Source organism: Dunckerocampus dactyliophorus, chromosome 19 (genome assembly GCF_027744805.1).
Source record: "Dunckerocampus dactyliophorus isolate RoL2022-P2 chromosome 19, RoL_Ddac_1.1, whole genome shotgun sequence".
Classification (NCBI taxonomy): domain Eukaryota; kingdom Metazoa; phylum Chordata; class Actinopteri; order Syngnathiformes; family Syngnathidae; genus Dunckerocampus; species Dunckerocampus dactyliophorus.
In genome coordinates, this window is record NC_072837.1 from 8,779,304 (window position 1) to 8,805,912 (window position 26,609).

Sequence of the window (26,609 nt, forward strand, 5' to 3'; positions counted from 1 at the left end):
GTGTGTGTTTGCAGTGTGTGGATTCACAGCAACAAGGGCAGAAAATAAAAGGCAGATGTAATTCATGAAATGGTATTTTTTTTCAAGGTTTTCTTTTAGTATGGTTGGTTTCAGGGCACCTGTTATAAGCCAAGAGGTCTTAAACATTGTAGCTTATTTTTTTTCCCAATTATTTCCAGCACTTTATAAACTCAAAAAATATGTTTGTAAAAAAAAAAAAAAAAAAAATCGTAATTGATGCTTTCCCTCAAAGAGAATTTACAGCACAGTGCCATTAGTGTCGAAGCTGCAGTGTTGTATTTTTTCCAATACCAAAAAACACCTAAAATGAATAATATATCCACGCAAGCTACTGCTTTTGTTTAAAAAAAATGGTTTCTTCCAAGCAGCATAATGACAAAATACTGTAAAGAACATCACAAATCATCCGATTATGCCTCCTAGTGGCTACAAGCAGTTAAGACGACATCAACGATTTAAGAAAAAAATATATAAAAATAATAATAATAATAATAAATAAATGATAAAATAAAAATAATCAGAAATTCTGATGTTGACATGTTAAGCATTTAGCATGCTTTGCCGTTTAAAAGAAAAGAGTTTGAGATGTGTTTCAGCTATACATATAATTTATTATACATATTTAATTTGGGCTTTTGTAGAGTGGGTCGTCAGATGCTTTGTGATCAGTCCAAGCCCTGCATAATTGCTGTAACGACATGCAATTAGGGTGTCTGGTGTGCACTGTCAGTGTTGCATGCGCATTTTATACTGTATGTTATCTGTATGGAAGACAGGACGGAAAAATAATGGGATAATATATGAATATATGCATAATTAATTATTTACATTATTTGTATTCATGGTGTAAAATTTATTCATGGTGAGTAACTTCATTTTAAGATTTATTTACGGACATGCTTACAAAATGGTTAGCAGGTAAGTAAACTAGAAGATTCGAGTGTGAATGAAAGGTCATGGCAGCGTTATAGGGAGAAAAATGTTGCATAAAATAAAAAAAAAATTATATATATTTCTTAAAATATGGACACAGCATTGCTGTGTCAAAATAAAAACAACACCACTTAAAAACTGTGCACATGTCTGTTATTTCTTAGGACTGCTATTAAAAAAAGAGCAAAACTCCCTCCAAACACAAGGGGGCGGTAATGAGCTGAAACATGACAGTCAACGTCATACAAGGCGATGAAGGCAGCTTGCGGTACACCGTGACGTCATTTCAGAGCGACGACAAACAATGGTAAGTGAGCAAGCAATTTTCTCTCCGTCCTTAGGACTTAAGGCTACCAAAACATTTTACTGCGTTAAATCGGGCAAACACTCTACGTGTACCGTTACGTTCACTAAATTGTTTCGTGGGGGAAAAAAACGGTCATCCGCACAAAAAGCACTACATTAAAAGACAATGTAGCCTTTAGCCCATGGTGAGCAGCGTTAGCTTTGCTGTCATGGATGCCAGTTGTACAACATTAATTACAGGTGAAATAAAAACGTCCTACGAGATTAAGTTGTATATCATGTGTGTCGAAGCGTTTGACTCGCACTAGCTAACGGGACTGGCCGCTATTTGAAGGTAGCTAGCTACGCCATTCAAAAGTATTTGGAACATTATACATATGTAGAACAAACGTACGGCTGCCACTTTTACTAACATTTGTGTGACATTTCTAGGGTCAGAGCCAGAGCGGAGGTCATGGTCCAGGGGGAGGCAAGAAGGATGACAAGGTAAGATTGTCATGGCTAATGCTAGCTTGTTTATTTTGCTACTTTGAACACTGGAGGTGGCATACTTACTAAAAGGTTTCACATGGTAGTGTTTGTAAGTATGATACAAATCATCTGTAGGATCGTAGTCCAGTTAGCTTGGTGGCATATCAGTTCTGTTTTCATGGCATTCATCAACTGTTTATATTTCCTAACGCGATTAGACTGCTAATATTCTAATTTTGTTTAGGATAAGAAAAAGAAATATGAACCCCCGATTCCTACCAGAGTTGGCAAGAAAAAGAAGAAGACAAAAGGACCAGACGCTGCCAGTAAACTACCTTTGGGTAAGCAGCTTTGCTCTTTAAAATTAATTCATTACTGATCAGTTGATGTGCATGTGCATCTCAATAAACCATCAAAGTCTGTATTGTATTTATTGTAGCACTTAACTCTTAACTTATATTTTAAACTACCGGTTCGTGCTCTAATCAGCAAAAGAACTGTAAAACCTCCAGAGCATTTCATTGGCCGACCAATAACTTTTGCCTCATGTTGTAATTTGTTGAGATGCACCCGTACATACCCCTTCACCTTTTTTGTAAATTGGCACTGAATATTTTTTTTCTTTAAATCGCTGATGTATATGTTTTCAGTCACCCCTCACACTCAATGCCGCCTGAAGCTGCTGAAGCAGGAGCGGATTAAAGACTATCTCCTAATGGAGGAGGAGTTTATCCGAAACCAGGAGCAGATGAAACCCCTGGAAGAAAAACAGGAGGTCAGCCTTTACCTGTGTTATAGCCAATAGCTAAAATTACCAGTAACGAATTGGCAAAGGTCACATTCCATCAACCTATCTCCTCAAAAAATTGGAGTTGCTGGGGGGGGGGAGTCACGTGATCGGCCTCACTGGTTAACCTTCACAGGAGGAGAGGTCCAAAGTGGACGACCTGCGAGGGACCCCCATGTCTGTGGGCACTCTGGAAGAGATCATTGATGACAACCACGCTATTGTTTCCACCTCAGTTGGATCAGAGCATTATGTCAGCATCTTATCCTTTGTGGATAAAGATCTGCTGGAGCCAGGCTGCTCAGTGCTGCTCAACCACAAGGTATGCTCCTGCCATCAGCTTTACCTTCACAATAAAATTCGCTGAAAACATGAATATAACTGCCAAATGTCTCGTTTTATCCCTCAGGTGCACGCTGTTATCGGGGTGTTAATGGATGATACTGATCCCTTGGTGACTGTGATGAAAGTAGAGAAGGCCCCTCAGGAAACCTATGCTGACATTGGAGGACTGGACAATCAGATCCAGGAGATAAAGGTATATAACAATAGGTCCAAGTCAAAAACATGAACATTAGAGCCCCGCGACAAAATGTGAGAAATGGAGACACCCATAAATAAAACATGAGGAGCACACAATGTAATTGTGGCACACGGACTATGCGGGTATCGAAATTGACACTTACACACATGTAGAACGGTATCATTTTACACTCATTTATAACCGCTTGTTGTAAATTACAGTATTTTCATGACTAAAAGGCGCAGTCTCAGTTACGGGTGCTATTTCTGTATTTAACACACACATAAGGTGGACCTTATTATTGGGCACAGTCATGGCAAAACGTATGCTAGCATGCATGCACGCTAAAACATACGCGAGCGTGCATGCTAGCGTATTTTTATAAAAAGGCAGCGGGAGCCAAACTGAGTTCGGTTGTACTTTATTGAAGTATTTGACAATGTACTCATGTTATTTTTTGATCAATCCTCATCCACAAATCCATCAAAGTCCTCTTCTTCTGTATCCGAAATGAACAGCTGGGCAAGTTCTCCATCAAACATGCCAGGTTCCCTCTCGTCAGTGTCAGTCAGTGTCCTCAGAAATGACGCCGGCTTTTGCGAAAGTTCGACCAACAGTGCATCAGACACGTTAGCCCAAGCGTCCACAATCCATTCACAAATTGTGGCGTAATTCGCACGGCGCTGCCTCCCGGTCTCAGTAAAGCGGTGTTCGCCATCTGTCATCCATCGCTCCCACGCCGCTCGCAACTTCAACTTCAACGCCCTGTTTACACCGATGTCCAGCGGTTGGAGTTCCTTCGTCAACAAAGGATGTCAAGCTCCGAGCTAATTTGCTGCACTTGGTTTATCACAGCGGCTGTGAGACGGGCGCGCATGGAGTCACAGATCAACACGGACGTGGAAAAAAAACATTCGATCTTTTTACATAGTGGAGCGCTCATCAAAGTCACACAACAACATTTACAGATTTTGGGACTCGGTGCACACATAAGGCGCCCCGTCCATTTTGGAGAAACTTTAACACTTTTTAGTGCGCCTTATGGTCTAGAAAATACGGTAGTATCGTTCCGAACCCAATTGACAGACCAAAACTGCACAATCTAACGAGAGATATTAATCCCTTAATTGTTGTGTGGTGGTCTGGTTTGCGTTAGGAGTCAGTGGAGCTGCCTCTCACACATCCAGAGTATTATGAAGAGATGGGCATAAAGCCACCCAAAGGTGTCATTCTCTATGGACCACCTGGCACAGGTGAGCATGTCTGTTTGATGTGTGTATATGATAGAGTGCACCAATGTGAAAATACATAAATACGACAGTTGGTGTAAAAACACTGTGCTTCTACGTTGCACCAGGTAAGACACTGCTGGCCAAGGCCGTAGCCAATCAGACATCTGCCACCTTCCTGCGCGTGGTGGGCTCAGAGCTCATTCAGAAGTACCTCGGAGACGGGCCCAAGCTGGTCCGAGAGCTATTCCGAGTGGCAGAGGAACACGCACCCTCCATCGTCTTCATCGACGAGATCGACGCCATCGGGACTAAGAGGTACGGGGACGTTCTTATCGCAGCCTCCGCTTCGGAACACAAGGTGTGGCGATCTACCTCGTGTTCTTCTCACTCAGGTATGACTCCAACTCCGGTGGCGAGCGGGAGATCCAGAGAACCATGTTGGAGCTCCTCAACCAGCTGGACGGCTTCGACTCGCGGGGTGACGTCAAAGTTATCATGGCCACCAATCGGATAGAAACTTTGGATCCTGCCCTCATCAGACCCGGTCGGTTTGACTCAACTTGTACTTTATTACGTGATATTCCCACCGCTCTACTCAAATGAAAATCATTCCCCTAAACAGGGAGAATTGACCGTAAGATTGAGTTTCCCTTACCGGACGAGAAGACCAAAAGGAGGATCTTTCAGATTCACACGAGCCGCATGACAGTAGCTGATGATGTCACCCTCGATGACCTCATTCTGGCCAAGGACGACCTATCAGGAGCAGACATTAAGGTGAGAGGGAAGCGTATCATTTGGGATTAATTTGAGCAGGGTTGTCCAAATTTATTCCACCGAGGGCCACATAGTGAAAAATGACAGGATGCAAGGGCCACTTTGATGTTTTTGTAAGCAATGCATAGATATGCTAAGAAGTTATATTCTGTATATTTCAAAGAAAAGAAGGCATCTCAGCTTTGTGATAAAAGCCTATGATTTGGATGAACTTCGGTCTTTGATCTTGTTTTCCCATTTTTGCTGTTTTACTTGTTAATTTTCCAAATATTTAAACTTTTTCTTCTTAAATCATTTTTGTAAATGTTCTTCTCGTAATATTATGACTTTATTCCTGTAATATTTTGATTTTATTCCCATAATATAACTTTTTCCTTAACCTATTTTTCCAAAAATTACAACTTTATTTTATTTTGTTTCCCATAATAGTACAAGTTTAAAAAAAAAGAACTTATTTTTTCTTTAGTAATATTTTGAAATATTACCAATATTTAGAAAGTGCAACGGGTCGGTCAAAAAAAAAAAAAACCCAGCTGTGGGCTTCACTTTGGACACCCCTGGTTTAACTAATATTACTCAGTTCTGAGAGACTGTTTAACTGCACTTGTATTTTGCAAACTTCCAGTTGTTTGTACTGCCCTCTAGTGGCCAGGGATAGCACATCCATTTAGTTAGCAGCTATTGAGCAACCACAAGTTATTTTTTCTACTACACTTACTGTAGCACTTATGTGTTCTTCTCTCCTTGCGCCCTGCAGGCCATCTGCACAGAGGCAGGCCTCATGGCTTTGCGGGAACGCCGCATGAAAGTCACCAATGAGGACTTCAAGAAGTCCAAGGAAAACGTCTTGTACAAGAAGCAGGAAGGCACACCAGAGGGGCTTTACCTCTAACCCTTCAAATGTTTGCGTCCCCCCCCCCCATCTCGCCTTTCTACATCCATCACAGTGTAAAAAAAAAAAAAGAGGGGGCGGGGGCTGAGTTGTTTTGTCTCCCTGACAGTGCTTTTTGATATATTTTGTGCATGTCATGTCAGGCTTATCCCACTCTCTTTAGGTCCCATGTTGAAGATATGAATAAAAATGATTGAATATCTCTAAAGTCAATCTAGTGTATTTAAGTAATTAAATAGCATGATGGTATATAAATACTGTAAATAGCAACGTGCTTCACTTATTCCTACAACTCCCACACATGTGACACCTACATAGATGCATAGAGAAAAATCCTGTGCTCACAGAAATAACAGCTTCTTTTGGACATTCCATCCGTGTTCAAAGTAAATGAAATTGAGTTTTACTAAGCTCCAATCCCATTACATCAAATGCAAGAGTGCACTCCTAGCTGGAATCTGCTGTCGTACTTTAATCAGCAGTTAAATTATTACAGCACGGATAAGTAAATCCAGCTAAGCTGCCGTCTGACACACGGTGCAACAAAACAGCAGCGCTGATTTAATTCCTCTTGATGTGGAGCCACGTGTGTATCACCGTGCTCAGCAAAAACAGCCTCCATGCATCAAGCATCTCCTCCAGAAACACTATTAAATCAGTCCTTCATTTCAACTGCACCTCGCAGCACATTCAGCAAACCCAAGAGAAAAAGGAGCACGGCGAGGATGGATGTCTTGTAATGAAGCGTCCACCCTGTCAACCCCAGGCAACTCTGGGTTGGATTCTTCCAGACGCAGGACGGACGACCTGTGGTGTTGACTTGCTCTGAAATGTCACATCCGCATGCTCATTCATTCATGATGCATACACATTGTGCTCCACTTGTTAACTTGAAATATGTGTTATTTAAGAAGCCAACACAAGGGAATAGGCACACCACATAATGAATATTAATACTTTTTTTCATTGTTTCATCTCCGTTAACCAGTTCACTTACTCACCTGCTGCTACTGCAAGCTAAATTTAAAAAAGGAAACAAGGTCACGTGTCATTATTTGTGCAACTGTTGAAGTAACTGCATTTGTAGAAATGTCCAGCAAAAGATCTGGTCCTTGCATCAAATCACCTCTCCTCTTCCTACCCAAGCTGCATCACAGGTGCTCCACAAAGACTAAAGAGTTTCATTGACTCACAGGTGGCCGATGAAGACTCGATTTTCACAGACTCACGGGTACTTTGAGACGAGAGTTTCATTGATTCACGAGTACTCGACGAAGGCTCGAGTCTCACTGACTCACGGGTGCTAAACGGAGACAAGTTTTGCCTACTCCCGAGTGCGAGACAAAGACTCAAGTTTCACCGATTCTAGTGTGCTAGACAAAGACTCAAGTTTCACTGCCTCACTGATACTTAGCTGAAACTCGAGCTTCACTGACTCACGGGTGCTCAATGGCGATCGATTAACTGACTCATGGATGCTCGACGAAGACTCAATTCAATGATTCACGTGTGCTTGGCCGAGACCCAAGTTTCACTGACTCACGGGTGCTCGATGGCGATCGAGTTTCACTGACTCACGGGTGCTCGATGGCGATCGAGTTTCACTGACTCTTGGGTGGCAATCGAGTTTCACTGACTCATGGATGCTCGACAAAGACTCAATTCAATGATTCACATGTGCTCGGCAGAGACCCAACTTTCACTGACTCACGGGTGCCAGACGGAGATAAGTTTTGCTGGCTCCCGAGTGCGAGACGAAGACTCAAGTTTCACCGATTCAAGTGTGCTAGACAAAAACTCAAGTTTCACTGACTCACTGATACTTAGCTGAAACTCGAATTTCACTGACTCACGGGGGCTCGATGGCGATCAAGTTTCACTGACTCGCGGGTAAGAATTCGAGGCAGTAAAAGGAATGAAGTTGCCCATCACTACATTCCCCCGCTGTTGACTGCCTGCTTGAAAAGTAGAGGTGGGCGGATTAAAAAATCGACACGAAGGGTAGGATCAATACTAGCGTAATGAGATTGACTGTTTCAAGTAAAAAGTATCACAAAGTACCACAATAGGCAATACTAGCACATGTACTTTGTGTCGGATCGATATCAAAATTTGCAGTATCGCCCATCCCTATTAAAAAGGCTCAAGACTCATTCTGCTTTCTGACCACTGGATGGCGCTTCTGAACAAGGTCCTTGCTTCTGAATTCCCACTCCAACAGTTAGTGTTGAGAGTAATATGTCAACACTCTCTTACTACATTGCACATTTTGCTTCGTCATTCATACTTTTTTTTTTTTGCCTTTTCACTTATAAGTGAACAAGTACATAAGAAGCAAGGTCGTTGAAGTCATCACACTGGCACGAGGTTAAAATAAGAGGCAACCCTGCAATGCCTTAATAAAGTGTACATTTCATATGGGCCTGACACACTGGTGGTAGCCAATCGTAAATCTGCCTTCTTCCCAAATCAGTGAAAAAAATGTTAGGTTTTATATCCGTCCTCATAATGTCAGACGATGAGAAAATAAAGCTCTTGCAGCCCGTTGCTGAACGGTACATTACTTTTCAAATTTCCTAAATTTATGTTTATTATATTCCCATCAAGCGCCACTGCCTGGTGCAATGCAGGTCCTATGTATCCAATCAGAGAAGCCGACACATGGAGTACAATATTGCGGGTCTAATGTAGCCAATCAGAAACGACTTCACACAACCATCTCGCCAGTGTCCACCGTAATGCTTCCCTATACACGCGGAATCCTTCCGCAGAAGCAAACTAGTGCTTTTGCAAGTGTCTGCTCGCGTGTCTTTTAAAAGCAATAAAAAGCGAATTTTGATTCTGTGTTTTTTCATGTTTATGTAAATTTGTGATAAAGAGTTGTGGGGGTTTTGTGTTACGTTCTATAATTTAAAGTGGCTCTTTAAAGAGTTATCCTTTTCTTTCCAACATTAGTTTTTTGCGGGAATGACACATTTGACTGAATAAATGCCAGTGTGTTTTCTTTATGAAGATTGTTTCCCGACAAAGCAACAGGTTGTATGCATTTCGAATGCAAATGATTGTACTTTTATGATAAAGACAAGTAACTTTTTTAGGTGTGCATTGTAACAAAAGCAGGAAAATGTGTAATAATGACATAATTTATTATTGAACTGTCACATGGTGACTGGTGATGACAGGTTTTGCACGCATCATCTTCTGACTATGCATTAAAAAAAATAAAGAAAGAACTTTGCACAATGTTCTGTAGTAAAAGAAGTAGTAGAACATTTGGGCAGGAAAACTGTACTGAAGTAAAACCAGGAAGTGAAGTGATGAAGGGCTAGGCGGAGGGATACACGGACAATCCCCCCCTTCTGGTAGCGGCAATATACACGGCGTTCACCCGCCAGTGGAGCTCCATCTAACGGACGAGCACATTCCTGGTCAGCCTCCACACACCGACAAGCACACAATCCATCCGACATGGTATGTATTGTCATTCATTCTCTTTTTATTTAGTTAAAAAACAAACATAATACAGCAGTTTGTCGCTAAATCATAGTGTACAAGATTAATTTTCGCGCCACCCGGGCTATTATTATTCCTATGCGGAGAGGAAAACGCCCGCGAAGTGCGTTTAATATGTTGGGTGGATTTATTCATGTGAAAACCCTCCATAATGAATTAATCTCAAGTTTTATTGTTGTATGAGAAGAAATTTACCGTTTGAGACACGAACCGCATTTTCCCACAACTGCGCAATTGAACAATGCATATTACGCGCCTTAATAGGATGTAAGCCGCCGGTTTACTGCTGCACTTCCCGCCTTAGATAACTATAATTGTTCAATTGTCTTATTACGGTATAATTCTACCGCCACATGTGCATAAGATTCCATTTCCCAATCCGCCTAAGGAGCGCAGGCGCGTTGGGACGCCTACCTTGCCGCTATTACAGGCACACGCTGACATTCTTCTCTATTAGGACATGCAGGAAGTGTGGGAGATGGTCCTCTTATTCCGTGAATCTTTGCCCACAGAGCCTTTTTTTGTTGTTGTTCTATTTCCTTCTGGGGCCTATCTGTGCCATGCCATGCCATGCCAGGCCATCATGGGGGTGGCACTATTTAATCAGAAGAAATATGCAAGATGGGAACTGCATTGCAGCCTGTTGGGGCTTTTATTTGCTGATATTTTCTCAATTACTCATGTTTATTGGGGTAGCCTCTGTGTAAATATTTGATTGGGTGATTGCGAAAAGGCTCTTATTTTGCATTCTTACTCTCCCAACATAAATGTTCGCTGCTTAAAAACACCAACCTGCATGTTTACTTTGTTATAGCGAGAAAGATGCATTGTAAAAGATGACGAAGGCACGTGCTAACATCTGCAAGTAGTGAATAAATGATCAACATAGTGCTTTACAACGCCTCCCTGCCAATCAGCAGAAAAAAAGTAATGGTAATTAATAAAGTCTTGAATTAATATTCTAAAATAGTATTTACTGCTGTGTTATTATACATGTAAAGCAGTGTTATTAAAGCCTTGTAACTCAATGCATCATGCTTGGACGCTCAATAATGACCCAAGAGATGCAGGCGTCCCTCTGCTGTTGCGATCAGATGTCCTGTTGAAGGTATTGGCTGCGATGCAGCTTCATGTTGCAATGCAGCACAGTAGTTGACGCGCAAATTGTTATTTCCTGCCTCCCTTTAAAAAGTTTAAGCCCCTTGTCTGCATCAATGCGCCCACTGGAGTGTAAACAGCCCCCACCCTCCACCTCAATGCGGTGCAAGTATTGACCACTCGAAGCCCCGATCTCATTTCTGCTCTGCTCTTGTTTCCCGATGCATGTTTTGTAACTTGAAGGACATCTGATCTGCAGTGAATAATTTACAAGCTTGGCGGACAACACCTTGTTCCCAGTTACTTGGAGCGAGTGGTGCGGAGGAGTGCCCGGCCACCTACGGCCACCGAGGCCATATGGTGGACCAGCCTTGTCCGCAGGGTGTCGGGAAGTTGGTGTTGTTTGCAACCATTCTCTCGCCACCTCCCCTCTAGACGCTGCCTTACTGTGTATTGTTGAGCGCATACAAAGAGAGAGTGTGTGGGTCACGCTGACTGTGTGTGAGTTAGTGTCCGGGTGAATGGAGTGTGTGTTTGTGTGTCACGCCCATCTGCCGGAGTGACAGCTGGTTTTGCACATTTCAGTTGGTGAATAATGTGACTCTACATCAGGCATTAGTGTTCATAAAAAAAAATATTCATTTATACCATTTGACCTAACCAACTGAACCTGGCCGGATCATGTGAGAGTGCAAGGAGTAAAGTGTGAAACACGAGTGGCTCCCCTGGCCCAGTGAACTACCTCCAGCCTGCTGCAGTCCCTCTTTGGACTGCAGTGCTGTGGGGCTGGCTGCCCAGGCAACAGTGGGTGTGGCTGACCCACTCGTGCCAGCAAAGAATCAATCACCAAGAACACAAACTGCAATCAGCCCTTATGGATTGTGAATCACGGGGAGTTTCCTCAGAGCAGTATGTGGATGGGAAAAAGACGGGAAGTGGCCAAAAGAGGAGTTGCTGTGGGCTGAGGTCCAGAGGAAAGAAGCAGAAAAAAAAAGGAACAGACTAGTTGTTGGCCTGCTGCTGCAGCACTTGTGAGTCCCTGACAGCTTGGACCTAATCCAAGGGAGGAGATCCATAGCAGTGACTCACCAAACCCCACACCCAGTCCACTCAGGGAGACAGTGGGTGGCCAGAGACGCAGGAGCAGCAATACCTTCAAATGCGAACATCTCCTTCGGCCGTACAATTTGTGTGTGTGTGTGTGTTGGGGGGGATCACACAACTTTGTAAATCCCCCAGGAGGGTTGGATATTGGACAAGACTTAAGCATATTGTTGCTGTAAAAAATGTATTTTTGTGTTGTTTTGTGGGACAGAAATAGGGATTGGTACCAAAACGTGTTATTGAAATGGAATGAGTGCTAACTCAACCGTAGTCACCGGACCAAAAAACTATGGAGCGAATGATGCCTCGTTTCAGTGCTAAATTAATAGTTACTATTTATTGGAGCATAACCACAATTTTGTATCAATTTGTGCTCCAATTGTGGGGAATGTATGCACTTAAAGGACGGTAAAATCTGGCAACTGATTTTTGCACATAATTGCACACAGTTTGTTGTGAATGTACGACTTAGTTATTTTATTGATGTTATTTAAGTATTTAACTTAGTATTCTGTGCAACTCGCATGTCACAGAAGTCGGTAAAACTCAAAATGCATTGTTTTTGGACGTGTGTGTACCAGTATACTGGTTCGGGCTCTGTTTTAAAAGTACAGATTTGACACCAGTATGGGATAATATCGTTTATAATCCAAAAATTCCGACTTGCATGTTTTTCCATTTCATTTCAATTCAATTGGGTTCACTGACCCAGGAGTGCTCAACAAAGACTCGCATCGATAGCTTCCGCTCAGTGAGCGTCAAGTGATTTGCTTTTTCTTTGTGTTTACAATACCACCACAGAAGGGTTTGAGTGTTCGCTAATATAAAAGTGTAATGCCGACCATAGAACAGAACAGAACGTCCTGGTTGCTCACTACAATATGGCTATATTGCACAATATTCTATGAGTTCATGTCAACAGTAAAAGAATAGAATTTACATAGTAATAGAGCTGCCACTAAGTATTATACACGGATTATTTTGACCGATTAAGCTACAGATTGTTGTTTTGATTATTCAGTTAGGCGCTAGGCGGACCAAATCAATATGAAACAAACACAAACAGTTAGTGGTTTGGTCTGCAACATATCAGAAAAGAGGCAAAAATATCAATCACAAAGCTTACATGTGTGAATATCTTGTTTTGCCTGAAACAAAGTTAATAAGCCAATAACAATATACGATATATATATATATATATATATATATATATATATATATATGTGTGTGTGTGTGTGCGGACATCAATAGTAAAATAGTTAATAGTTACATGGTAACAGCTGCATTTAGTGTTAATGTGAAAAGGCTGACTTCCCAGGCATATGTAGCAATCTGCCTGCTGCGCATTTGTAATACATCATCAAAGTTAATGTCGAGTACGCCAATTAGTTTTTTAGTTAACGGTAATGTTGAGTTGAACGACTCTCGAATGGATTGTGTGGCCTTCGAGCTTCCATAACAACATTAAAAGGCAGCTCATTAATACATACAAGATATGCCAGAAAGACCAAGATCATTAGCTTAGATGAGCACACTGACATTTCCTTTGTCACACTACAAATAGCGGCAGGAAGGAAGCAGAAAAGCGAGCCATGTTGTTTGCCAGAGAGGTTATTGAATCATGTCCGCTAATCTTATGAGTGCTGCTGAGGTTATTCACCATTCCCTGGCTGGCGCTATCGATTCATCCGCGTTTGCTACTCAAGTCATGAGGAGAGGCATTTTGTTTTCTGCATAGCTGAGTTAAAAGGTCAGCTTGGAGGAGTGTGTCATGTGGAGAGTGGCTGAATTACATCAAATTGAACTGAATCTCCTCATTATGAGGCAGACGTGAGAAAGAGACGAACAGCATTGTTCAACCACAGTCTTGTTAGTATTCCACCTCTTGTTTAAACCATAAACTTAAACCATTCTGGATTGAAACAATGTACAGCTCATTTGGGATAGATAAGTCCCACAGCAGCACCGACCTCCGGTTCAGAAGAGTGCTACGTGTTTTCATGTTAGTCTCCAAAAGTGTCTAGTAAGATCAGAAAATGTTGCTTTTTGAAACACCATCTAAAGGAGTCTGAATACTCGATAAATATAGCGACAAAGTTGCTAAGTTGGCAACACTGATCCCTCCTGCTACATCTTCTTATTCTCTGGCAGACCAAGTGCGAATGACGTACGGAGTTGGCAGTCCCATTATAATGTATTCATGAGCAAGGGCACAGGTACTGTAAATGAATGTATGGGAAATGATCTATTGAAATACTTTTAATGGGATTGGAGATTCCAAAGTTCTGAACTCCTTTTTCCGTACCAGTGTTTCCTGGTGTTGCCTCTGCCCAAATATAGCGCAACACCCCACAGCTGAAGTCATTTTATTGTGCAGAACACGAACTAGCTGAAGCAACAGCACCTCTGCTGGTTGCAGCCAAGTAGTGCACCCCATTTTATCACATAATCTGTTATCAAATAATTATCCCCAGTTCAAGCGTTATTCTCCACAGTTATTTCCTTGCATCTTAACAGATTTAAATTACTGGCAAGATAGCTCCAAACACGGTTGTTTTTCCACCACCCTGGGATTCAGTGATGACCTCAATGTGTGGCTATATCCGGAGCTAATTTGCAGGTGCAAACATTTAAGTGCACCAATCGGCGGTGGGAATTGGCTCGGAGGCAGAGCTGGCAAATGTGACTAATTCACTGGAACCATGGGAATGGAAAGTTTTGGTGTTGAGGAATAATGTCATTCAAAGGTGTGTTTGTGTGTGTGCGTCTGCGACTTTCACGATAGTCTGTATGTGTTCCTTTTTTGCTGGCACACAAAGTTATGTCAGTCTGGTGTTTCAACAGCAATTGTTTTCTAATGCAGTGAGTTATCAAGCCTACCAGCAGGCCTTGCTGGTCCCTGATGATCGGAAGATAGAAAACACTCCCATGCTGATTATGTCCTGAAACAACCCTGTGTGTATGTGTGTGTTGCTCTCTAGACAACATTGCCATTTTAGTACCATACTGTGTTTTCTCGTTTGTGGCTGTGGTCTGCTTTTTCAAAGCTGAGATCCCATCTCACAGTAGAGATGTGCGAGTCGTGAACAGACAGCAACAGATCTGGCCCATGCTTGAAATCAACTCTCCTTTCCCCTTCCTGCCCAAGCTGCATCATGGGTGCTCGACAAAGACTTGCATTACACTGACTCACTGGTACTTGACGAAGACTCGATTTTCATTGACTCATGGGTGGTTGCCGAAGAGTGGAGTTTCACTGACTCACGGATGCTCAGCAATGTTTTGGAGATCCATTGACTCACGAGTGCTTGACAGTGACTTGAGCTTCACTGACTCACGGACAATAGAAGGACACTTGCGTTTCACTGACTCACGGGTGCTCAACAGAGACTCAGAGTTTCATGGACTCACAGATACCCAACAAAAACTAGAGCCTCACTGACTCACAGGTGTGACTTACTCACAGGTGTTCGACAAACACTCGAGTTTCACTGACTCATTAATGCTCAACAGAGATTCAAGTTTCACTGACTCACGGGAGCTCGACTGGGACAAAGAGACTGAATGACTGACAGGAGGGTTCACTCACTCCGTTCATTCCACTATAGATACGCACCCAGGTTTTGAGACAGATACACGGAGTGAACCCTCTTGTCATCCAGCCTGTTTGGTAGAGAGGAGGAAAACTAACACGCATGCATATGTCAATATATCAATACAGTATGTAGGCCGGCAAAATTATTGAGTTTGTTTATCGTGCGATTAATTGATTTATTGACTATCGCGACAGGCCTCCTCACGTGTGTTTGACGAAGACTGGAGTTTCATAGACTCACAGGTCCTTGAAGACTTGAGTTTCATTGGCACAGGCCCTCGACGAAGAGTTTTCACTCAGGGGTGCTGGACGAAGACTCGAGTTTCACTGGTTGTGCGACAAATCGTTTGACTGACTCACAAGTATACGATGAAGACTCGAGTTTACATTTGCAGAATTACAGTTCAGCTGCCGAACTAGCACGCGTGCGAGTTTCTGCGGATGCGCTGTTACGGATTACTCGCGTGATTGCCGTCACTTCAGTGAGTGACTCATAAGAACTCACGTCAGTAAAAGGAATCAAGTTTTCCCATCTCTGTCTCTCAGAGAGGCTTTATAGATAACTTGTAACAAAGTGGCTTTGGGTATCCACCAATTGTGTTTGATTGCTTGTGATCTTTTCGCATCAGTGAGAATTTTCTTAATGAAACTGCGAGGGGGAATGAGACTCATCATGTCATTAAATTGTGATAAGGATCAAATCAATTTAGCACAGCCTGTTCATGCTTTGGGGAAGAAAATCACATTTGTCGAAGGAAAGCGCAAGAAACTAAATTATTGATTGAGACTGGTCCACAGAGCAATAATGGGGACAGTAGTTAATTTGGAGTATCGTCATTGGTAAATCTTGGTGGCCCCCATGAGTGTTTGCTATTTCAGGCACAGCTCAGAGGCCACCAGAACCCCGAACACTGTCTCTAGTGTTGCAACGCGGGGTGGTTGGTGGGTGCGGATGATGTGGAATGTGATGACCAGTACAGTTGGGATTTTGGAAAATGTGCGTGCTGAGTAACTTGTTTGTTTGCCACCCGCTCACCCCTCCCTTCTTTTTCTCCATCCGCAGGCTGACCAACTAACAGAGGAGCAGATTGCAGGTATGAACACCGCCATTTCATTTTACTCAATGAAGCTTCTCTGTCACAGCCGTTACATAACATGGCTCAGTAACACGGAATGCAGTAAAAAAAAAAAAAAAAAAAAAAAACAGGGACTTTTTTACCCCCTTGGGAGAGCATTAGCTTTGCAAAGTGATCAGGGATTACATAGAAGTATTTACAGAGCCAGTGCTAAGACCCACCAAAGTGAAAAACATATTTTGGTAGGTTTACAGTTAGTTTCATTCACCGCAGCACCTTGATATCCTTGATAAATAAATAATGAGGGATTATGTTCCCAAACTGGATTCTGCATAGTTTTTTGTTGTTGTTGTTTACCACCACACCCCCTCAGTGGCTAATTAGCTTGTGGAAAGACTCCAAGGTTAATCCTCAATATTCCCTGTGTTTTGTATCCAAGGAAAGAAGCCTGCTTTTCACCCTTTACACACTGAAGCCTGTTCAGGGGAAAAATATGCTTTTTATCTTAGCTTTTTACTTTTCTAAATGAATATGTAACATTTTCGGCTTTAGGTGGTTGTCTATCTGACTTACTTTAATTTCACCCCCTTTCGCCAGAGTTCAAGGAGGCCTTCTCCTTATTTGACAAGGATGGTGATGGCACCATCACCACCAAAGAACTTGGCACCGTCATGAGGTCGCTGGGACAGAACCCCACAGAGGCTGAGCTGCAGGACATGATCAATGAGGTGGACGCTGACGGTCAGTACGCCTTTTCCCAATGCATTCGAAGGTGCTGAATCATCAGCGTGATGGTGAAAGGGCATGAAACAATAAAATGCTTGTGTTAAAGCAGCAGGTATTAGCATTTTGTGTAAGCGCTATTTACCTGTGGGTGTATGATGAGTGCTCTCAAGAATCATCAAGGTTAAGTAGTTATTTCACTCACACTTGCCATAAAGTATGTAGTTAGCAAGGGTCAGCAATTACCAGTTTCAGTTCAATGCAACACAACAATGGACTTTGAATTCATGCACTCAACAATTTAGACGACTTAGTTACAAAATTATTAATGCAGTGGTGTTGTTAATTTGCCACCTCCCTCCCTTTTCTACTAACTGTCCAAGCCAACTGTGTGGCCAGCTTGATTTCCTGACTCGGTGTCCTGTCAGTGTGTGCGCGCGGTTTAGTCACACACAGCGTCCAGCTCCGTCACAGCTGACTGTGTTGGGGGATATGAAGATATTGACAAAACACTTATGTGAGAGTTGATCAGAGTCTAAGTCATATGAGTCATAAAATAGAATGACATAAAGGCCAGGGTCTAAAGGTTACTCTTCAGTCTACACTGACTTCATTCTCTGTCATTGCTGTTACACAACTAAAGAGAGAAAGAGAAGGCTGTCAGCATAGCCATTACCTCAGAAACCGTTCTCATAAGAATTTAATAGCCATCCATATAATGAGTAATACACTGAATTCAAAAGGGAAAGTTCAAAATGAACAAACGCATTTATAACCACACTATACCACACGTAACGATGTTTTGTGGTTCCATACGCTCTTCCACGATTTATCGATATTGTACAAAAAGAAGATCACAGTTTCTTTTTAGTTAACTTTTTTTCCTTCATTATGTCTGCCAAGCATGAAGCAGACTCTTCTGATGGCGGTGAGACTAAAAGTAAAGTAAAAAGTGAAGTGAACTTAGAGACAATACAGTATCTCGCCATGTGTACCTACTGTATAGTGGTCCCTGCCTTAAGGCATTACAGGCAGTCTTCATGTTATTGACGTTTCATGTTTTCTGAAGTTGAACTTTTCGTATTCCAATAAATTTTTTATACTGTACGAAATGAAAAAACTAGGTCCGCGCATGCGGCTGAAGAATATGTTATATGCGTCGCTACTCTGAGTAAGGACAATGTCATTTTTGTTCTTTTTACTTAACTTTTTTTCCCTTAAATTATGTCTCTGAAGCATGGGACAGACTCTTGATTGCATCACAGAAAAGGAAAGGGAAATTAGACATCGCTCAGAAAGTGGAGAAATACTGATCAAGCATTGGCTGCTTAAAACGCAGTGACCATCATGAAGAATAAAGATGCTATTTTTGAACATGTAAGGATGTGCTCCTGTGAAACAGACAGTGGAGTGGTCTCGTTATCAAGCCTCTCTGAGGGCCCTACAAAATCTGTTTTCTTTCTTCCAAATTCCGTTTAAATTTTTTAGAATTTCGTTTTACACTTTTTACACTTATTTTACCAGCATAGAGTGTCTTTTTGGGTTAGTGAATAAAATGTCCATGAATTAAATGCAAAAGTCCTTACATTTTTTTGATGCAATAACATCACTGGCCAATTTTGCCCTGTGATTGACTGGCGACCAGTCCAGGGTGCATCCCGCCTCTTGCCCGAAGTCAGATGGGATAGGCTCCAGCATACCCCCGCCACCCTAATGAGGAGAAACGGCATAGAAAATGGATGGATGGATGGATGGATGTAGCCTGGCTAACTTTTCTACCGGGATGCCAGCCTCTGCACACAAAATCTTCAACAAACTGCTTGTGCTTGTGATTAAAGTAGATGTAGTCACCGAGGCAATTCCAATCGCATTACTAATGTAAGATGATTTTATGACACCCTCATTTTGGTGACACAATTAGACAATATGTGGCAAACAGGGCTCTTATTTTGAAAAGCGGAAGTGTGTTGTGTGTGTTGAAAATGTGTCTTGACGGTTAAGGCGAGCTGGGTTCAAGAATAAACGTGCCCCTTGTCGTTTTTCACTCATAAGCTGCACTTCGATGGCGGGCATTGTAAAACGCTTGCTTACATTAAAGCGGTAAAACACAACATGGTGTAAACACTCATCCAGCCTGAGTCGTACACACATAGCAGAACTAGCATGCTCTGCTAAATGAAGCTAACCCCGCTAGCTCCTTTCACGCTCCGTAAGAGTTTTTTTCGCCGCCGTTTTGGTATGTTTAGTTTAGGAGGGGGCGGGTTACTCTTTGTGATGAGATTCCGCCACGATTCAGCGGTCCGCTGGGGAAATACTTCTCCTTCTCGTCATGGTGACATAATTTCATTCACGTTATGTCACTTTCCATGAGATTCCGCATTAAACCCTACTCTCTCTCCCTCCCTTGCAACGCCCCTTTCAATGTGAACCGTAGAACAAGATAAGGTACTAACAGGTAACTGGTTCTTGTTCATAAATAGGAGCATCAACATGAATGCAATGTAGACAGGCAGTCAGTCAAGCAAATGTAAACACTGTTGAGGTCATGTCATGCAAAGATACTGATATGGTCTATTCCCAAGCCTGGGTAAACTTCCTGTAATTTCAGCCAGTGCTTCTGCTGGAATGTAGTGTACCCAATTTTGCCTCTTTTGTTCCAAGATGCAATTAACAGAATTCTTAACATTCAGTCATTCAGCTAAGTAATTCTGCAGTTTCCATGGTAGAATATAGTATTTCTAGCAGTTTGTGGAGTGGTTTGCAGCAGTTAAATCCATTTTGTTTGTGACGTTGAAGTTGATCTAAAATATTGTATTTTGAATGTGATGTAGTACTTTTTCTACCATTTTCTAACAAATGCTCGTGAGAACACACTGAACACAGCAGTGCCATGTCAGCTTAAAGGATTTCCTAAATGGGACCACATCGATCAGGAGGAATCAATTGCACCGCAGGTTGTGTGTCCCGCAATCAAAGCATCCTTTCACCATCCTCAGTGCCCACCCCCACTCTTTCACTTCCACCCAAGAGTGAGCATTTACACACACACACATCCACACGCCATCACCAACATCCCCTCGTTCTGCCTCTGCCTCCCTTGGCTGATGCAATCTAGGTCAGACAGCAATGAAGCTAGTAATGGAAAATAAAAGTGGTTACATAAGGCCTCTCTGTGCTTTGCACATCCAGTACCCACATCAGCAGCCATGAGATGTAAGCCGGCCCATTGAAAAGCATTTTTATTTACCAAACAAGGGGGCTTTCGCAGTGAATTTCACTGACTAGGAGGAGAGAATGCCGCTAGAAGAAATAGCTTCATGCAATTGATGGGTACAATAGTATCAACAGAAACCGTTTAGGTACACACAAGTTTTTACTGTTTATGGTGGTGAGATGTTTAAAAACGGTGTCCCTTTCCTGGTGTGATAAAAGCGAACACCTACTATGACTCTTTTAAAAAGCATTATAAAGACTTTCAGCAACACAACAATGAGCACACAGTGAAGTGTGCTGAGAAGCCTCAGCCTTCTATAGTTTGCATCAGCGCCTCTTATGTGTAATCACACCATCTCCCACTCGGTTCACTTCTTACACGCTCTCCTCTTCGCATCTCCATCTCCCTCTCCAACGCCCACTCCCTCCCTCCCTTATGGTCCTTTTTTTTTCCCTTTGCCTCCCTCTCACCATGATCGGGCTCTCTTCCTCCTAGTCTTCACATCCCTCCTTGCGTTCTTGTGGTGCTTTTGGGAAGCTCCTGTTTCTTCACTCATTGTTCCTTCTTTTTTCCACAAGCTGTCCTTTCCTTTAACCCCCTCCCCTCCCCCACGAGCGGAGTGAGTTCTCTCGGTGCTGCCAGCTTTCTTCTGTGTTAGATAACAGGTCCTTGGATTGTTACCCTGGGCCACAAGATCACCATCTGCCCTATCACATTACCGCATCCCTTTTTGTTCCCCCTACCACACAACATCCAGGCCAGCTTACCATCCGGCGCTCTCGCTGTATCTCAAGGCGTTGTCGGTCATTGTCTAATCTGTGTACAATCCCCTCGCCCGTCTGTCCCACCACAAGGCTAATCCATCTCGGTGCTTTGCCCTCAGTGTCCCTGACCTTCAACTGTAATTCCATCAGACATTTTTAATTGAGTCTTTTGAATCAGAAGACACCCTTGCATCAAGTCCAATCATGTAAAAAGCAAGACTTCCCAACAGCTTGCGACTCCTCACACCCCCCTTCCCGGTCAAGAGGGTCTGATCCCCTGGTAATCTCATCTCCACATGAACAACGTGGATATTGATCTTGATGCACGCATGCATGCGCCACCTGGACAGCATACATAACAGGTGTTTCTCTTACATTCATTTATTTGTGCCGCTGCCTGTTCGCCCGCGCTTATAAACACACTTGTCAGTCTGTGAATGTAGTTTGTTGTTCAAACTCCACACAGTAGATGGCATTGTGAGTCCTTAATACACCTAATGCGCACCTGGTCTGCCAAGGAGTAGAAGAAAACGTAGCAGGAGGGGTCAGTGATGCCAACTGAGCAACTTTGTCGCTATATTTAGCTCGTATTCAGATCCCTCTAGATTCTGTGTGTCAAAAAAGCAACTTGTGACAAATCTACAGTACGTGGTCCAATACTGAATAATGAATGTAAAGGTTTTCCTCCACTTTGTCCTTCTGTAAGCCGGGTTTTCCCACCAGGAGTCACGAGCGTTTTATTTATACGGCCTTCTAGAAGGCCAAGCTGCACACGCTCCATGTCTACATTATGGATGAGTGGCTGTGGGTCTTCCCACCCCACTCCCTCCTCCTCTTCCTGCAATCCTGCTGAGCTGTGTGTAACATATGCAGCATCTTCACAGGGCTTCCCTTAGGAAGACACACGCGTAGTTGCTCTCACGCCAACACGCCCTCCCACCTCCCCTCCATCTCCTCCCTTCTCCCATCCTGCGGTCACTGCATTTGTCACAGTGAGGAAGGTGTGCGCTAAAATAATTTGAGGCAATGCATCAGCGCCATCAAGTTGCCGCCCCATATGATTATTCAGAAAGGAACTGCCACATTAATACTTTTATCAAGGTGTTTTCTCATCAACTAAATGTTGGGTCATGCTATCTACTTATCTGAGTTGGCTTTTATGTAATTGCAATGTGGATTAAATGTGTGCCTCGTTGATCATTGCAGGTAATGGAACCATTGACTTCCCAGAGTTTTTGACCATGATGGCCAGGAAAATGAAGGACACAGACAGCGAGGAGGAGATCCGTGAGGCTTTCCGGGTATTTGACAAGGTAAACTTTGTTGGGATGCACCTCTTTAGTCGGTGGTGACAAAAACTTGTTTCTATACTTCCTTCTTTCGAAGCTGTTCCAGTGTGACTGAAAGCATGGTCCATGTAGGCATGCTTGAATATTTGTTTATATGAGGCCTGGGGGCCATTTTTAGTGCACAGCTTGTTTACTCGCCCGCGGCACATTGTAGAAATAAAATTAAACCAAACAAACTCAGCAAAAATGGAAAAGATGGAGCATAAAGGCAAACTAAAAAGCTGAACTGTTGATATTAACTAATAATAAAAGAAAGTTTTGTCATATACTGTATATATATATATATATATATATATATATATATATATATATATATATATATATATGGAGTTCAGCAAACCAAACATCTCCCACACTTACAGTGCAACCAAAAATAACGACATGGAACAGCAGCACACGGACTGTGTGTGAATCAAAATAACCGCTTACAGAGTAACATATACACAAAACAGTACTATTTCATACAAAGTTGTAATCTGCAAAGCATGTCGGGTACCTTCCAGTTTGCCTTCCGCATGCCTTGAGGGTTATAAAATAGTATTGTTTGCATGTGTGTTAGTGTGTAAGCAACTATATCGTTACCCACATAGTTTGTGTGTTACAGGTACAGTGTGTGTTCCACATGTGTTACATCTTAACTTTTGGTTGCATTGTGAGTGGGGTTGGCATTTGAGTTGATAAGTTGCTGTTGGTTTATGATGTGTACAGTATATAGGAGTGTAAATATCAAGCTGCATATAAAGAACATGTCTTCAGGCAAGTGGTAATTTGCCTATGCCTACTTTCTGCGCAACTCAAGCTGTACCAACGCAGAGCAAATTAGATGAGTTTTCTACCAATAAACCGCCTAATTTTGGAGACTATAAGCGCAAAACAATGGGTTTTCAAACAAATTAAAAAGAATGTTTGCAAATTTGCAGGGTTACGATTCAGCATCGATATCAGTCAATTCAAACACCTTTTGATACGCTTGTGTGTCCAGGATGGAAACGGCTACATCAGCGCCGCAGAACTCCGTCATGTCATGACGAACTTGGGAGAGAAGCTAACGGATGAGGAGGTGGACGAGATGATCAGAGAAGCAGACATCGACGGAGACGGACAGGTCAACTATGAAGGTAAACCCAATTACAAAGTTATGAGTGAAGAAATTAATTTCTAGGCCCTGGTTTGCGTTTTTAGCAGCACATGCCACTTGATAAAATATAAAAGAAATGATCGGTCTGTCAGTTGTCAGTAGCTTTTTCCGGCCCTGTCTCTTCCATAAGCATTTAACTTAAGTATTAAAAGCAGTCCCGTTTTGTTCAGTTTACCTTTGCAATTCAGCCATTTTCAGAAACTCGGTAACAGTCTGGGAGCCCATGAGCACGCTTCCCCAACAGGAAGTTACCAAGCATGCCTTGTGGGTTATATAATACTATAACATAGTATTGTTTTGCATATTATATGTATATTAGTGTGAAACCGTTGATTTTGATATCGGCATCGTCTTTGTGGGGGCGTTATATTGTCACAGTGTTCCACGTGTTACTTATTGTTATATTTGATTGCATCGTGAGAGAGGGAGGCATTTTGTTTGATGACCTCCTGTTGGCCTTTTGGTTTGCATTAGTGTCAAAATAGACATTTTTATGGTCATCTCAAGTAGCTTTTTTTTGCCGTTTGCAAGTGGTCTGAGTAGGCAACTCCGAGGATGTACAGTATTTCCAAGCCCAATACAAGCACTTTCTTGGTAGGAAAGGCGACACCAATTAGGACTGTGCAAGGAAAACAAGCTGAAATTGAATATAATTAAATAATAAAAGGATGTAACAAAAACAATTCTACGTTTGTGCTTCAAAACTATTTTTTGTTTTCTTCTTTCCATGTCTCTGCAGAGTTTGTACAGATGATGACTGCAAAGTGAAGCTTGCCTGTCCCATTCTGTCCCCTCTTAGAAGAAAAAAAGGAAAAAAAAATATGAAAAAAAAATCCCAAATGTTTTACTTACCTCTTCAAGAAGAAAAAAAAAAGTTCATTTATTCATACTGTTTCTGTATAGAAAATAATTGAATGTTGAAATAAAAATATCCTTCTGTCCACACAGGGAAATATTTAAAAAAATATATACAAAAATATCTGCATGAAAAAGATGGTTAGTGATCCTTCCCCTCCTTTTCCCTCCCCCTCCTCCTCTCCCCTGGAGATCAGTTTAGCATCAGTACTGAACAAATAACATCCACCCTGTAACGACTACTTTCAGACTACAGCAAAACTATTTGGTGTCCAGTTCCATTTGCTTGTGCTAAATGTCCGGGCTGGTCATCTTCTCTATATCTTTTTCTGTTCTTTGTGCATGCAGCTTGAGACCGGAGCACATACACACACATACCCACCCTTTCCCTGCCCCCCATCCCTCCTCCGGCCTATCAGAGCGTGCTAATTCCACTATACGCTGTCCTCTTGATGGTTTGGTACAGTTTTTTTGTATTTGCAGAAGAACCCTGTAATGTTAAGATGAGAGAATATTCCAGGTTCTAACTCATAAAGTGGAATGGGGCTTAATTGTATGCTAGTTAAAACGGGGGAAAAAATGATGTAAAAAAAAAAAAAAAACATTTTGGCATGTTCTTTTGTTTTTTATGTTATATGGACGACCATCTTAGTAGTGTGTCCTGCCCTTTAAAAAGGAGGAGGGGGGGGACTTGAAGAGTCTTACAGTGAGCTTTCTTTTCTTTTTCTTTGCTGAGATGGCATGTCTGTCCTGTTTTCTTGCAAGAGAGAATCACTGGCCTTCACTTTTCTTTTTCTTCTGTTTTTCTCGACTCGGACGAGACGGGAGCGAACGGCGTGCTGCGTTCACGGCACGTGCTGTTGCGGAGCGCGCCGACGCTCTTCGTCTCTTGAGTTCAGTTTACATTCATTCCAAGTTGTACATGCTATAGTTTTGTTTTTTTGTTTGTTTGTTTGTTTGTTTTTTTTTTCAAATAAAAACCATGAACTTTATTAATGTCTTTTGTCATTCTTTTTTTAATCATTTTATGTTTGATTGCAAAAATAGATAATCTGTATTTGTGTCCACTAATGAGACTGATGTTGTTAATAATAATAATAATAATAATAAACAATTGTAAGAATCTGCACGAGCACTGCCATTGGGGGCGGGGCTATCAACACGTCATGCTATGCTCCCATTACATGCCACACAAGCTATGATGCATCTTCTCTTGCAAGACCTGGATGGTTGCTAGGCAACAGGAGCGTGTGGGGTGGTTGAAGGACTGTCATGCTAATTCGGCAAATCGGTAAAACGAAGCAGGACAAACACGTAGAAGCTGAAGGGTGTCTGCTTTGCCTCCTAACACCTTCCCACGTCAACATCTGAGAAGTCAACCAAGAACTGCACCGCTCTGCTATATTGGGACTGCACTCCACCATGTTTGGGAAGGGGCTCTACACCCACTCACACGTCTCATAACCATAGCCGCTATTTATAGCACAACTTGGTACCCCTACCAATGTAGTACAGTTACATTTTCAGCCTTATCTATTAACCTAGAAGACCATCTATTAACCTATAAGAACATGTAGCATTGGTCCATGCCTTTGCTGCTTCCACTATTCTGGGAAGGCTTTCTACAAAATGTAAGTTCATCCACATCAAACTCATCCACCTTGATTTTAAGGACCTTTGAATTGTCCACAACATAACTGTCAACCGTCCCATTTTTACCAGTAAACTGTCATATGTGCCCTTCCTTCTCTTGTTTAAATAGTTTTTCCTTTCCCGAAAAAAATATAATAATAAATTCTGGTGGAATACCTGAATTTCCCTTATTTTCTGGAACGTTTCCCCATACAGTTGTCCCTCGTTTATCACGATTAATCAGTTCCAGACCCGACCGTTTTTTCCGCAAAGTAGGATTCCTTATTTATAAATCGAATATTCTCTTGGAGCATCGAAAACCTGTTTACGACCTTGTAAATATGGTCTTTAACATTATTAGACCCCTCTAAACATGAAATAACACCCCTATAGTCATCTTTACGCTCATATTACCCAATATAGTAGACATAAGACGTATAAGACAATATAGACTCACACACGTACACGTCAGTGTTGCCAGGTCCACTTCTATAAGCGGCGTTAGCCTTGTTTTTTTTTTGTAAAGTCACTTGAAAATTCCCAAGTTCCCTGTTGTTTTGGGCTTGTTTTCAGAGAACTCATCGCTTGTGTCTTCCGTGAGACATG

General features: G+C 42.2%; 2 protein-coding genes across 2 annotated transcripts; both read left to right on the plus strand.

Annotated features, from left to right (window-relative positions):
- Positions 1–1,176: 1,176 nt before the first annotated feature.
- Positions 1,177–6,150, plus strand: LOC129171983 (26S proteasome regulatory subunit 4). The gene is made up of 11 exons (XM_054761239.1): positions 1,177–1,261; positions 1,693–1,746; positions 1,976–2,072; positions 2,382–2,506; positions 2,655–2,840; positions 2,928–3,056; positions 4,198–4,294; positions 4,399–4,588; positions 4,666–4,817; positions 4,896–5,050; positions 5,808–6,150. The coding sequence occupies exons 1-11, from the start codon at positions 1,259–1,261 to the stop codon at positions 5,940–5,942; spliced, it is 1,323 nt and encodes a 440-aa protein (XP_054617214.1). The 5' UTR covers positions 1,177–1,258; the 3' UTR covers positions 5,943–6,150.
- Positions 6,151–9,277: 3,127 nt separating this feature from the next.
- LOC129171985 (calmodulin-1) lies at positions 9,278–25,363 on the plus strand. Its single transcript, XM_054761241.1, has 6 exons — positions 9,278–9,413; positions 16,316–16,346; positions 16,926–17,069; positions 22,236–22,342; positions 23,361–23,496; positions 24,256–25,363. Exons 1-6 carry the CDS (start codon positions 9,411–9,413, stop codon positions 24,282–24,284), a joined length of 450 nt encoding a protein of 149 aa, XP_054617216.1. The 5' UTR covers positions 9,278–9,410; the 3' UTR covers positions 24,285–25,363.
- The last annotated feature ends 1,246 nt before the right edge of the window (positions 25,364–26,609 follow it).